This window comes from Myotis yumanensis, unplaced genomic scaffold (assembly GCF_028538775.1).
Source record: "Myotis yumanensis isolate MYYU_CA2020_CCGP unplaced genomic scaffold, mMyoYum1.0.hap1 SCAF_7, whole genome shotgun sequence".
NCBI classification, from domain to species: Eukaryota; Metazoa; Chordata; class Mammalia; order Chiroptera; family Vespertilionidae; genus Myotis; species Myotis yumanensis.
Genome location: NW_027223758.1, coordinates 33012213 through 33026018, shown reverse-complemented (window position 1 = coordinate 33026018; position 13806 = coordinate 33012213). Strand labels below are relative to the sequence as shown.

The following is a 13806-nucleotide window of genomic DNA, read 5'->3' as shown; positions in this document are numbered from 1 at the left end:
GAAGTTTCACCCTAAGCCTTCCCTCTCCTGTCCACGCCCACATTTTCCACACACATACCCCACGCTCCACCTTCACCTATCTACTTCATCTTTCATCACCTCCTCCCTATTTGCAGACCGCTCTTCCAGGGCCTCCCTGTCACCAGTAGTATACTCCAACAACCAGAGTGCTAGTTTTTATAGTGTTATGTATAATCTATTTTATTTTTTAAATAGCAAAGTACTATATAATTTTATATAAAAATTAAACTAAACTAATCTAGAAGTATACAACTAGGAAAGTGAAAGCCAAACAGGCCGCCCATAGCACTTAGGAAAATAAGATCTATAGTAAAGGGAAGATGGATTTATCCAAGAAACAGGGTGAAACAGCCTGTGACTCCTCTAGAGGGTGCTCCTGGACATTCATATGCTACCTGATGTGCTGGCCAATTACTGCAAAGCATTATGTTCCTGTAAAATGCATGTGCCATTCTATTACCTGTACAAGAGTCTCTGCTAATCTCTCCTAACAAGGGTGATCATCATGTGCAGCAGCCCAGGGACTGGGTTCGCATGAGCTACACTGCAGAGAGGCATTTTAAGAATCGCACTTTGGCCCGAAACCGGTTTGGCTCAGTGGATAGAGCGTCGGCCTGTGGACTGAAGGGTCTCGGGTTCAATTCCGGTCAAGGGCATGTACCTTAGTTGCGGGCACATCCCCAGTGGGGAGTGTGCAGGAAACAGCTGATCGATGTTTCTCTCTCATCGATGTTTCTATCTCTCTATCCCTCTCCCTTCCTCTCTGTAAAAAATCAATAAAGTATATTTAAAAAAAAAAAGATTACCTTTAAAAAAAAATCGCACTTTGTAGAGGCCCCCGTCATATACATCACAGCCTTCCTTACCTGGATCCACACCTCCCAGTGCAGAGACCTTAATACTGATCATTCAACAACTTCACACACTGGCTTTATGTTTCTCTCATAAACATATCAATGAGGTTCAGACTATTGGTGCAAATATATGGAAACGAAAAGAAATCATACCATTATTAAAAGCCTCTTCCCAAAAGTGACAATCACTTCACCTCACATTGCATTGGTAAGAATAAATCATGTACCACACGTAGACACAAGGGGAATGAGACGTGACACCTGAATACTATGGAAGGACAGCATGTGTTTGAGGGAAAAGGTCCCATAGTTGCCACAGGTGTAGAATTCTGAAAACAGAGAGGGAGGTGAAAGGTACTAGGCAGCTAAAAGAAAGTGTCAGTGTCTATTGCAGAAGGGAATAGGCACCAAAAGATGTGTAAGAGTACCCCGGCTAGTATGGCTCAATGATTGAGCGTTAACCCATGAACCAGGAGATCGCGGTTCAATTCCCAGTCAGGACACATGCTTGGGTTGTGGGTTTGACCCCCAGTAGGGCCATGCAGGAGGCAGCCTGTCAATGATTCTCTCTCATCATTGATGTTTCTACCCCACTCCCTTCCTTTCTAAAATCAATAAAAATATATTTAAAAAACAAAAAAACCTGCACGCAAAAGTTTAAAGCAGGTTTATTTGTAATTGTCAAAATGTGGAAACAACCAAGATGTCCTTCAGTGGGAAGATGAATGACATCGCTGTGGTACATCCAGACAATGGGATATTATTCAGTGCTAAAAGTTAGAGCTATCAAGCCATTAAAAAATGTGAAGAAGAGGTAAATGCATATTAGAGTGGAAGAAGCCCATCTCAAAAAAAATACAAACTGTGTGATTAAACATTATGATGTTCATTAAAAGGAAAAACTATGAAGACAATAAAAAGATTAGTGTTGCCCGGGACTGGAGGGCAGGGATGGATGAGTATGTGGAGCACAGTGAATATGTCTATGGTACCATAACGATGGAGCCATGTCATAATACATCTGTCCAAACCCACAGAAAGTGCAACACCAAAAAGGAACCGTAATGCAAACTATGAACTTTGGGCGATTATAATATGTCAACGTAGATTCTTCAATTGTAGCAAGTGAACTACTCTTGTGGAGTAGGTCAATAACGGTGAAGGCTATACATGTGCAGGGGCAGGGAGAATATGGCAAATCTCTGTACCTCCTCCCATAATTTTGTTGTGAACTTAAAACTGCATTTAAAAAATAAAGTCTTGCCGAAACTGGTTTGGCTCAGTGGATAGAGCGTGGGCCTGCAGACTGAAAGGTCCCAGGTTCGATTCCGGTCAAGGGCATGTACCTTGGTTTCGGGCACATCCCCAGTGGGAGATGTGCAGGAGGCAGCTGATCAATGTTTCTCTCTCATCGATATTTCTAACTCTCTCTATCTCTCTCCCTTCCTCTCTGTAAAAAAATCAATAAAATATATTTTTAAAAAAATAAATAAAAAATTAAAAATAAATAAATAAATAAATAAAGTCTTGATTTTTTTTTAAATGACTAAACTGAAAACTTCAGTGGACAGCTTCAACAGCAGACTTTATCAAGCAAAGGAAAGAATTAGCAAACTCAGATACAGATATTTGAAATTATCCACTCAGAGAAATAAAAGAAAACTTTTAATATTCCGAGAGACAGAAATCAAAACGACAATGAGATACCATCTCACACCTGTCAGAATGGCCATCATCAACAAATCAACAAACGACAAGTGCTGGAGAGGATGTGGAGAAAAAGGAACACTTGTGCACTGCTGGTGGGAATGCAGATTGGTGCAGCCACTATGGAAGACAGTATGGAGTTTCCTCAAAAAACTAAAAATGGAACTCCCATTTGACCCTGTGATCCCACTTCTAAGAATATATCCCAACAAACCAGAAACACCAATCAGAAAGGATATATGCACCCCTATGTTCATAGCAGCACAATTCACCATAGCTAAGATCTGGAAACAGCCTAAGTGCCCATCAGTAGATGAATGGATTAGAAAACTTTGGTACATCTACACGTTGGAATACTATGCTGCTGTAAAAAAGAAGGAACTCTTACCATTTGCAACAGCATGGATGGAACTGGAGAGCATTATGCTAAGTGAAACAAGCCAGTCAATGAAGGAAAAATACCACATGATCTCACTCATTCATGGATAATAAAAACCATTACAAACTTTTGAACAATAATAGATACAGAGGCAGAGCTGCCTCAAACTGATTGTCAAACTGCAGTGGGAAGGCCAGGGAGGGTTGGGGGACAGGAGGGAGGGGAGTAAGAGATCAACCGAAGGACTTGTATGTATCCATATAAGCATAACTAATGGACATAAGACACTGGGGGGTAAGGGAGGGCAGGGGTTTGTCAAGGGCGGGGGGGCGGGGAAAAAAGGACACTTATGTAATACCCTTTGTAATACTTTTAGCAAAAAATAAAAAAATAAAAAAAAATAAAATAAAGCAACCCAGGATTCAATGGGTCCACGCTCTGAGGGCGGGTTCCTGCCTCAAACCCCGCCCTCACCGGAAACAGCTCCGGGAAACAGCTGGGGAGGGAGGGCAAAGCTGTTGCCAAGATAACCCCTGCAGGACTGACTTCCTTCCGCTTAGTCGCGGTTCTGGTGGTCGTGATGAACACCACCCAGGTTTTTAGATAGCCAAACATCAAAGCAACCTAAGTGTCCATTGATAGATGAATGGATAAAGAAAATGTGATATGTATTTTTTCCCCATACATAAAAGAAAGAAATCACGTCATTTGCAACATGGATGGACCTTAAGAGCATTATGCTAAATTATGTAAGTCAAACAGAGAAAGACAAAAATCATATGATCTCACTTATACATAGAACCTAAAAACAAAACAGAAAAACTCATAGATACAGAGAAAAGATTGGTGGTTGCCAGAGGTGAGGGGGGCAAAATGGATGAAAGTGGTCAGGAGGCACAAATGGCCAGTTATAAGATAAATAAATTCTGTGAATGTAACTTACAGGTGGGTGGCTATAGTTGATGATACCATATTACTTATTTGAAAGTTGCTAAGAGAGTACATCTTAAAAGTTCTCATCACAGGAAAAAACTATTGTAACTGTGTGGTGATGGGTGTTAACTAGGCATTGTTATCATTCTACAATTTATACAAATATTGAACCTCTGTGTACACTAGAAACTAATATAATGTTACATGTCAATTATATCTCAATAAAAAAATAAGTTAAATTTATGCCAAGAGATGCTTCCCACAAATTCATTTAACAAACACGTACTGAGTTCTTTTTTTTTTAAATATATTTTATTGATTTTTTACAGAGAGGAAGGGAGAGAGATAGAGAGTTAGAAACATCGATGAGAGAGAAACATTGATCAGCTGCCTCCTGCACATCTCCCACTGGGGATGTGCCCGCAAACCAGGTACATGCCCTTGACCGGAATCGAACCTGGGACCCCTCAGTCCGCAGGCGGACGCTCTATCCACTGAGCCAAACCGGTTTCGGCTACGTACTGAGTTCTTATGTTGATTTAGTAGCCATGCTGGCCATTGGAGACATCAGTACAAAAAAGGCAGTCTCTATCCTCCAGGAGTCCCTGGTTAAGCAATTTCTGCTCTTCTGATTCTCACACACTGAGTGCGTTAGGCATAATTACCTGACAAATAGTGAAGCAAATAAATATACATCCCCTGCTCAAACGTTAAGAAAGAGAGATGCAAAGGGCCTGCACTTCTTTCACATCTTATGCCTTGTATTTCCCCCAGGATCAAGAGCAGGAAATATGTTGCATAAAGTGTTCAGAGAAGGTTGTTCTCAAACAGAATCAGAGAAAACACAACTTCTGTGAGCTCTGGTGCACTTTACTGCTCATGGCCCAAGGCCATGAAGAGGCCAATAAAGACTGGAACTCAAGATCATCAACACAGATCCAAGCCTTCTTCTCTGATACCCAGCCATGAAGCTCCTTTTTCCTATCTTTGCCAGCCTCATGCTACAGTTACAGGTGAACACAGGTAATGTGGAATCCTGGGTTTTAGAGGGGTTGGTGTGAAGAAGCGGGGACTTAGTTGTTCATGACAATGGGAACCCCAAGAGATGCTGAAAGATGAGTTGCCCAAAGAAATGGTTGTAGAGTCTACCTATTGCATGAGTTATGTGCCATCCCCCATGCATCCCCATAGGCTCAAACCACAGACTGTATCTGATGGGGACACATCAGGAGCTCCCTAAAGCAAAAGCAGGGTGTTTTTTGGGGGTTAGGGTGGTTGTGTGTACTCAGAAGCTATCCAACAGCCCGGCTGGCGTGGCTCAGTGGTTGAGTGTAGATCTATGAACCAGGAGGTCACAGTTCAATTCCTGGTCATGGCATATGCCTGGATTGTGGGCTCGATACCCAATGTGGGTGTGCAGGAGGCAGCTGATCAATGATTCTCTCTCATCATTGATGTTTCTCTCTCTCTCCCTCTCCATTTCTCTCTGAAATAAATAAAAATATTTTTAAAAAAGAAGAAAGAAACTCTCCAACATACAAAGCTGCCTTCCTACCCTCGACAGAGCTATCATCTGGGTCTCAGCCCAAGTCTCCCTTATCTTTGCTCTATTTCTAATTTAAAACATCTCTTGAAGCAAAGGTTCCTATCAATTTGTACTTTGGTGTAATAAGGAGGAAACCCTTACCCTTATGCTAAAAAAAAAAAAAAAAAAAAAAAAAAAAAATCTCTTTTAAGATCCAGTAAATAGGTCTATGTTCTCCATCTCAACTTTTTCAGATTTTTATAGTTTCATCCCTTCTCTCAGTCTTTTTTGTCTTGGAAACCCACAAGTTACCCATAAGAGTATCTAGGAATACACTGTGGCAAAAGGCTGAAACAGAACTGGCCGCTGTCACTTGACAAGAAAACCAAAGCATTGAGACATGTTTCAAAATACAAGAATCATCCAGATAGTTGGAATAATTGGCAACGGGTCAGGGAAAGGAAAGTAAGAGTCCAAGATGTTTCTAATGTGTTTATCTCGGGATCCTAAGAGAAGGAGAGTAGCATAAGCAAGCGTGACTGTGTCATCTTGGGTAAAACAGCTTAGCCACTTTGAGCCTCAAATTCCACCTGAGTGTAATTGGGTTAATCAATGTAGCTGCTTGAAATACACGAATTTTACTGTTTTGTCTTTGATGAGAAACAACGTTGGAATGTATGTGAACATTATGAGTTGAATTGTTAAGATGAGAAAGAAAGAACTTTCTTGATTCAGAAATAAAAAGGTGAGACATTGGGATGGAAAAAAAGACCATCCAGCAGATGAAGATGAGGTACTAAACTGAGCAGGGAATGCAGAGCTCCAGGTAACAATGTGGGAATTATCTTGATAGCGGCGAGGTTATGATAATAACTAATACCTCTGAGGAACAGAGTGTCCTGAGAGGCTGAAAATGACAGAACTCCATGCCCCAGGAAACACAGGTCAAGCCGTTGTCAAGGGGGGTAAGGTCATAAACCACTGCATTTGGCAAGATGCCAGCACTCCTGAAACTGCTATTAATTCTTCTTTGAAATTCTTTCTTGGGCTAGTTTTATGACAGATTTTACTCCTGTTGGTATTTCCTAGGATCATGCGGAGAGAGAGTGATGTCCTTCCTTCAAGTGTCTAAGATACTAAGTTGGAGGTCGAAAATCTTACCCAGAAGCAAATAATTGGATTCCCTTTTCTTCTCTCTTTTGTGTGCCCTAGATTTTTAAAGTAACTCAGGGGAGACGAGAGAGATTTATTTTGGGTTTCACAGGTGTACAGAGACTCTCTCGGTCTTCCAGGGCCTTCATCAATGCTCCTAAATACTGCACTTAAGGCTTAGCATTAACAAACTCCCTCTTACTTGATTTCTCCCCCTCAGCAGCTTTAAGATTATATCTAGTTACTAACTTAACCCAGTTTTTTCTTTGTGCAGAACTCTTTGGCTGGAAAAAATGTTTAATGGGTTTGGGGAGATGCAAAAACCACTGCACCGTGGATGAAAAAGAGATACAGAAATGCAAGAAGAAAAAATGTTGTATTGGACCAAAAACACTTCAACTGATAAATAACTACCTGCAAAATGAAATGCCCCATGGACATGAAGAGGGCTCTGCAAAACAGCTAAAACCTATTAAGACTTCTAGGGCTGTGATACAAACAAAATATATTTTATCGCTCTCTCCCAAAATCAAAAGCCCTTTTGCCAACATCAACACTACCATTATCTCAAATGCCAGTGCTGTGAACCCTGCCATCACCAACGCCATGATCTTCAGAAAGATTACATACCCTGCTACTTCTACCAAGGGTGATACCAAGAAAAGCAGAGGTTCAGCCACTGACTTCTCCCCACCGTCACCACCACCATAGTAGACACTGCCGATACCACAAATGGAGCTGGAGCAGATGAGCAAGGAATGTGGGTCTTTCCCTTAAAACACTAAGTTCCTCTCTATCTTTGCTATCTATTAAATAAGACACAGAATGGTTTCCTCTGTCATGAGTCACTCAATAGATACCGGTTAAATACCTAGAGTTTACACAATCTTATTCTCGCAGAGCCTCACAGAGGAGACAGAGTTGGAGAGGGATGGAATTTTCATTTACATGCCCAGGAGAAAGCAAGCACTCAGAGTAGTGACTACTGCACCATTGAATTTGGCCCATGGATGACCGAGATTAGTTTCTGTAACAAGGACTTACGGTTCTCACATGGTGTTCTTTTCTTAGAGCCATGGAAAGGAAACTATCAAGAGACATATTTTCTTTGTTCATAGATTTGGGGGGGCAAAGGCCCATATGCAAAATGGAATATGGGAGGGTCAAGTCGACTCCCCATAAAAGACCATAACCTAATTTACAAAGCCATTTAAGATAAGACAATGGAGGAATGGAGGAAGGAGGAGGGGATATGAGAGAAGGCACAGTAGAACGGTGCTTCCAGCAGATGCAGAATGCAGACTACAATGCAAACCAACTTTGCATTTTCTAGTAGCCACATTTTAAAAAGTAAAAAGACATAGGTAGAATGCATATTAATAATATATTTGATTTGATGTGGTAAATCCAAAACATTGTCATTTCCACAGGTACTCAATATAAAAAAAAATTGGGGTTTTTCGAATTCTTTTTTTGCACTAAGAATTTGAAATCTCAGTGTGTCTACAGCACATTTCAATTCATACTAGCCACATTTCACATGCTCAATAGTCCCATGTGGCTAGTGGCTACCATATTGGACAGCACCTGGTTGGAGAGTTCTGGGACACATATAGCTACAGCATTGTTAGGTAAAGGGGATGATCTAACCTAGAGGAGGCAGCCATATTTCTGAGGGCTGTAGCATAGAATTAAGAATATAGAAATCCAGGTCTGATGCGCCTGGGCTAGCATTCTGGTTCTGGTACTTTTTAGCTATGAGCGCCTTGAACATATCACTTATCCATATGTGAGCATCCATTTATTCATTTATAAAATAGAAATGTAGACAAGTTATACCCCAGAATCCATTTCCTTATATCTCAGGTCACACTTCCTTTTATTGCCCAAATTATAATGGCATGGGTCCCTATTCCAGTTTTTAACGTATTATTCTCTGCTACATATTACCTCCATCAATTTAAAGGCCATCCTTCCTTAACCTACTGGTTCTTTACTATAGTGTCACCCCAAGAAAGGCAAAGATTTTCCCACAATGCCCTACAGTGATACTAGAGTGCAACTTTTTAAATTATGTGCCTAGACGTTTTTGTACAACAGGAAAAAAGTTGCTATGCAGAGAATAACTTCAACTCCAGCTACTTATGTGTTCCCTGAAGAACCCAAGTATATCTTATGGGCATTAGGTTTCCTCCCTGCTCCAGCTATTTGCCACACTCCTTTTTTATTTTAATCGTCACCGAGGATATGTTTTTATTGATTTCACAGAGAGTGGGAGGAAGAGGGAGAGAGGGATACACAGAAAGAGAGAGAGAGAACATCAATGTGAGAGAGAAACATCCATCAGCTGCCTCCCATATGCACCCCAACCAGGGATCGAACCAGCAACCTAGGTTTGTACCCTGATGAGAACTGAACCCGCAACCTTTAAGGGTAGGGATGACGCTCCAACCGAGCCAAACTCTTGAAAGTCCAGCCTACCTTCCCACAGTTGGAGTGCTTTCTTCATGGTCTACCTACAGAAAGAAAAGAAAGTGCCTATCTCACCTAAGTTTAAGGCTTCCTTTTGAATCCTCATTTCCTGTCAGAGAACTCACCCATCAACTCTTCTCAGGATGATTGATACTGGGGAATACCTTCCTTCAGGGAAATGTCACATAACAAATATGTGACAAATATCTCCGATATCTGCTCTCTCCTTTCACTTCAGTAGGATCCTCCTAATGTCAGCTTGGCCCAAGGCCAGCCAGAGTAAAAGCTACATTCACCAGGTGGAACAGCCATACTTTTATGCAAAGTCCAGAACTGGCCACTCTCGAAATTATGCATTAATATTATTGATGAACACAGAGTTGCCTTTTTATTTTTTTCGAAGAGTCTTATTTCATTTTATTTTTTAATGTTTATTGTTGAAAGTATTGCATATGTCCCCTTATTTTCCCCATTGACCCCTTTAGCCCACCCTCACCCCTCACCCCAGGCCTTCACCACCCTATTGTCTGTGTCCATGGGTGATGTATATATGCATACAAGTTCTTTGGTTGATCTCTTCCCACCCACCCCTGCCTTCCCTCTGAGGGACAAAGAGGGGCCTTTTTCTAAGCGTTGAGAGCCCCACAGTGACTGTAAATTCTCCCTTGGGATTCTCCCTAGCACATCCTAGTGCAACCCCCAGACTCTGCTACTCAGGGTCTATGAGATTGGGATTCACGCTGGCACATCCAGTGTTGCCCCCACACAGCAGCATTCAGAAGCTGTGACTCTGAATTTTTCAAATCTCAGAGCTAATATTCGAAACCAGAATAATCAAATTACACACCCATGCACATCCCATTATCACTGCCTCTATAGCAAGCATGTCAAATCAAACACGGGACAAATAAACAAGGTTTAAGTTCATGAGGGCCGCAAAAAAAAAAAAAGCTTCAATTTTCATAGAAACACAAGTTTACTACTATAGAGACATGCTGAGTACAAAGAGCTGAAATACTAGTAAATGAGTAATCATTAACATAAGATAATAGGAGATTTTAATAAAAATTGATTTTCTTCTTTTTAAATAAATCTTTATTTTCAGATTATTACAGTTGTTCCTCTTTTTTCCCCCCATAGCTCCCCTCCACCCGGTTCCCACCCCACCCTCTGCCCTTATCCCCCCACTGTCCTCATCCATAGGTGTACGATTTTTGTCCAGTCTCTTCCCACACCCGCCACACCCCTTTCCCCCTGAGAATTGTCAGTCCACTCCCCTTCTATGCCCCTGATTCTATTATATTCACCAGTTTATTCTGTTCATCAGATTTTTTATTCACTTGATTTTTAGATTCACTTGTTGATAGATATTTGTTGTTCATAATTTTTATCTTTACCTTTTTCTTATTCCTCTTCTTAAAGAATACCTTTCAGCATTTCATATAATACTGGTTTGGTGGTGATGAACTCCTTTAGCTTTTTCTTATCAGTAAAGCTCTTTATCTGACCTTCAATTTTAAATGATAGCTTTGCTGGATAAAGTAATCTTGGTTGTAGGTTCTAGCTATTCATCACTTTGAATATTTCTTGCCACTCCCTTCTGGCCTGCATAGTTTCTGTTGAGAAATCAGCTGACAATTGTATGGGTACTCCCTTGTAGGTAACTGACTTTTTTTCTCTTGCTGCTTTTAAGATTTTCTCTTCCTCTTTTGCCCTTGGCATTTTAATTATGATGTGTCTTGGTGTGGTCCTCTTTGATTTCCTTTTGTTTGGGGTTCTCTGCGCTTCCTGGACTTGTAAGTCTATTTCTTTCACCAGGTAGGGGAAGTTTTCTGTCATTATTTCTTCAAATAGGTTTTCAATATCTTGCTCTCTCTCTTCTTCTGGCACCCTGATAATTCGGATGTTGGTATGTTTGAAGTTGTCCCAGAGGCTCCTTACACTATCTTCATATTTTTGGATTCTTTTTGCTTTTTGCTTTTCCGGTTGGGTGTTTTTTACTTCTTCGTATTTCAAATCTTTGACTCGATTCTTGGGATCCTCTTGTCTGCTGTTGGATCTCTGTATATTATTCTTTATTTCAGTCAGTGTATGCTTAATTTCTAGTTGGTCCTTTTTCATATCCTCGAGGGTCTGACTAAATTTATCGGTGGTTTCTAGAAAATTCTTGAAAAACCTTATAACCATAGTTTTGAACTCTATATCCAGTAGTTTGCTTTCCTCTATTTTTGTCATTTGTGATCTGTTTCTTTGTCTCCGCATTTTTTATGCTTCCCTGTGTTGTTAGAGTGGCTTTCTGTGCTAGGTGTCCTATAGGGCCCAGTGGCTCTGACTGGGCCACTGGGGTGAACACTCTTGGTGCACCCCTTTGTGGGCTATCTGCACACAAAGCCTTGATTGTTGTAGGTATCACTGGGAGGAATTGACCTCCAGGCCAGTTGTCTGTGAGAATCAGCTGTGTCTACAGTGGGAGAACTTCTGTGCTGGAGACACCCTTATGGGGCAAGACTTGCTTCAGTGGGGCTTTGGTGCTCACTGAGTCTGCCCCCTGAGTGTGTCCCTTATGGATCTGAGGAGTTGTAATCTGGATGGTCCCAATCTGACCACTGGGTACACTGGCTCTTGGATCTAAGGAGGTGCTAATTTAGCCTCTGCCTGAGGCTACCCAGCAGGAGCTACAGAGAGATCTGCAGGTTCCTCTTCCTTGTTTGGGTTTTGGAGGTGCCCAGATGAGGCCCAGCTGTGAAGCAATGCAAGCTGCTGTGGGGCCTTGGGCCTTCTTTTGGATGTTCTGGGTCTTTCTGACCCAGTTGCATTTGTTAGGTAATTTTAGATCTCAAAGGGCCAGGGCATTCATATGCAAAAGCCTCTGCTAGCAGCTTGGGTGGGGCGGGGACTCAGGAAATCAACAGGGCGGAGCAAACAGCTATGGCTGATCCTCAGTCCTGCCCTAAGAGACCCCAGGTCTCAGTGTCCCATGGTAATCGCTGCAAGCACCTCTGAGAGAAAGCCACCATCGAGTTCCGCCCGCTGCCAAACAGTCCAGTTTCTCCCAGTATGAGTCTGGGTCCACAGAGACTCCCCCGGAAATGGAGTCAGGGCCTCCGGGAGCTTGTGCCTCCCTCCCAATTGCAAAAGACACCGGCGTCCTCCATTGCCAGCCCCTTTCTGCGCGAGCCCGAGCCTCCATACCTCTGCACTTTACTTCTGCACCTCCTCTGAGTCTCAGTGTGCTTTTCTCTTTCCTTCTAGTTGTAGAATTTCCATTCAGCCAGCCTTCCTGTGGTTCTGGATGATGTCCGTTTTGTCTTTTAGTTGTATTTTTGAAGTGGTTGTGCGAGGCAGCAATTTCAGGTGTTTACCTATGCCACCATCTTGGTTTCACAAGAAGTGATATTTTTTCTTGAACATTAACTTACCAGAAACTGAATAACTGCACAAATTAATAAGTGTAATGCAAATAAACCTATTCTTCTTGTTCTCCGAAAACAAAATATTTCCTGTTGCGCACACCAAACAAGTCAGTCCAAGACTAATGACGTGGCAATTGGCTGCTAAAATATTCGCTGCTAGTATCAGTAGAGAGAAATGGAGTGCCTGCGCATAAGGTGCATAAGGGAAATGAAGGCAACACGATTATAGTAATCAGTCATTATCGAACGTTGTGGGCTCGATCCCCAGTAGAGGGCATGCAGGAAGCAGCCAATCTCTCTCTCCCTCTCCCTTCCTCTCTGAAATCAATAAAAATATATTTTAAATAAATAAATAAATAAATAATGTTTGTATTATGTTTTGCCTTGTTACATAAATGATAAGCTAGTCAGTTTCTGCTGAAAAGTTCTGCTCAAATTTTGATAGGGATTGTGTTGACCCTTATAGGCAAAAAAAATAAGAAGGGATGCTGAGATTCACTGGTATCAGAGAAAAGCAAATCAAAACAACAATGGTATTGGTAAAATTAGAAAGCTGCACAGGCAGTTGAGGGGCTGGGTAAAAAACATGAAGGTATTAAGCAAAGACAAAAACACACCACATAGACACAGACAACAGTATGGTGGTTACCAGAAGGAAAGGGGGTGAAGGGAGGCAGAAGAGGGTAAGGGGGAATAAATGGTTATTGAGTTGGGGTGATGAACACACAATACAACATACAAATGATTATTATAGAACTATATAATTTTATTAACCAATGTCACCCCAATAAATTCAGTAAAATCTCAAAAATAATAATAATAAAAGCTGCACAATGGCACATATTAGGGAAGATGTAAGAATACAGGAACCTTTCTAATACTGCTTATAGAAGTATGGACGCGCCGAAACCGGTTTGGCTCAGTGGATAGAGTGTCAGCCTGCAGACTGAAAGGTCCCAGGTTCGATTTGGGTCAAGGGCATGTACTTGGGTTGCGGGTACATCCCCAGTAGGAGATGTGCAGGAGGCAGCTGGTCGATGTTTCTCTCTCATCGATGTTTCTAACTCTCTATCTCTCTCCCTTCCTCTCTGTAAAAAATCAATAAAATATATTTTAAAAAAAAAAAAAAGAAGTATGGACGGTTCCTATTTCTTGCGAACAATCTGCTACTACTTAGTCAAATTCATTAGATACTTATCTTTATGACCCAAGAACTCTACTTATAAATATATCTCAGATATTCTTACCCAATTGGTAAGACCAATATCAATCTAAGGCAATCTAGATAGCCATTCTGGAGTACTGGATCAGTAAAAGTATATGGATGCACATTTTAGAATACCACGCATA

The 13806-nt window shown here is 41.4% G+C and overlaps 2 protein-coding genes across 3 annotated transcripts in view; one reads left to right on the top strand and one right to left on the bottom strand.

Moving 5' to 3' along the window:
• Positions 1-13806, bottom strand: part of LOC139014520 (beta-defensin 115-like) — a 177750-nt gene that overhangs the window by 134779 nt on the left and 29165 nt on the right. The window lies entirely within an intron of this gene.
• Positions 4860-7282, top strand: DEFB129 (defensin beta 129). The gene is made up of 2 exons (XM_070421477.1): positions 4860-4917; positions 6846-7282. The coding sequence occupies exons 1-2, from the start codon at positions 4860-4862 to the stop codon at positions 7280-7282; spliced, it is 495 nt and encodes a 164-aa protein (XP_070277578.1).

Bases quoted from the DNA above. Each gene is read 5' to 3' on its own strand.
- DEFB129 (XM_070421477.1), top strand. From the start codon at position 4,860: ATGAAGCTCCTTTTTCCTATCTTTGCCAGCCTCATGCTACAGTTACAG. The intron at 4,918-6,845 runs GTAATGTGGAAT...TTCTTTGTGCAG, and splicing joins ACAGTTACAGGTGAACACAG to AACTCTTTGGCTGGAAAAAA.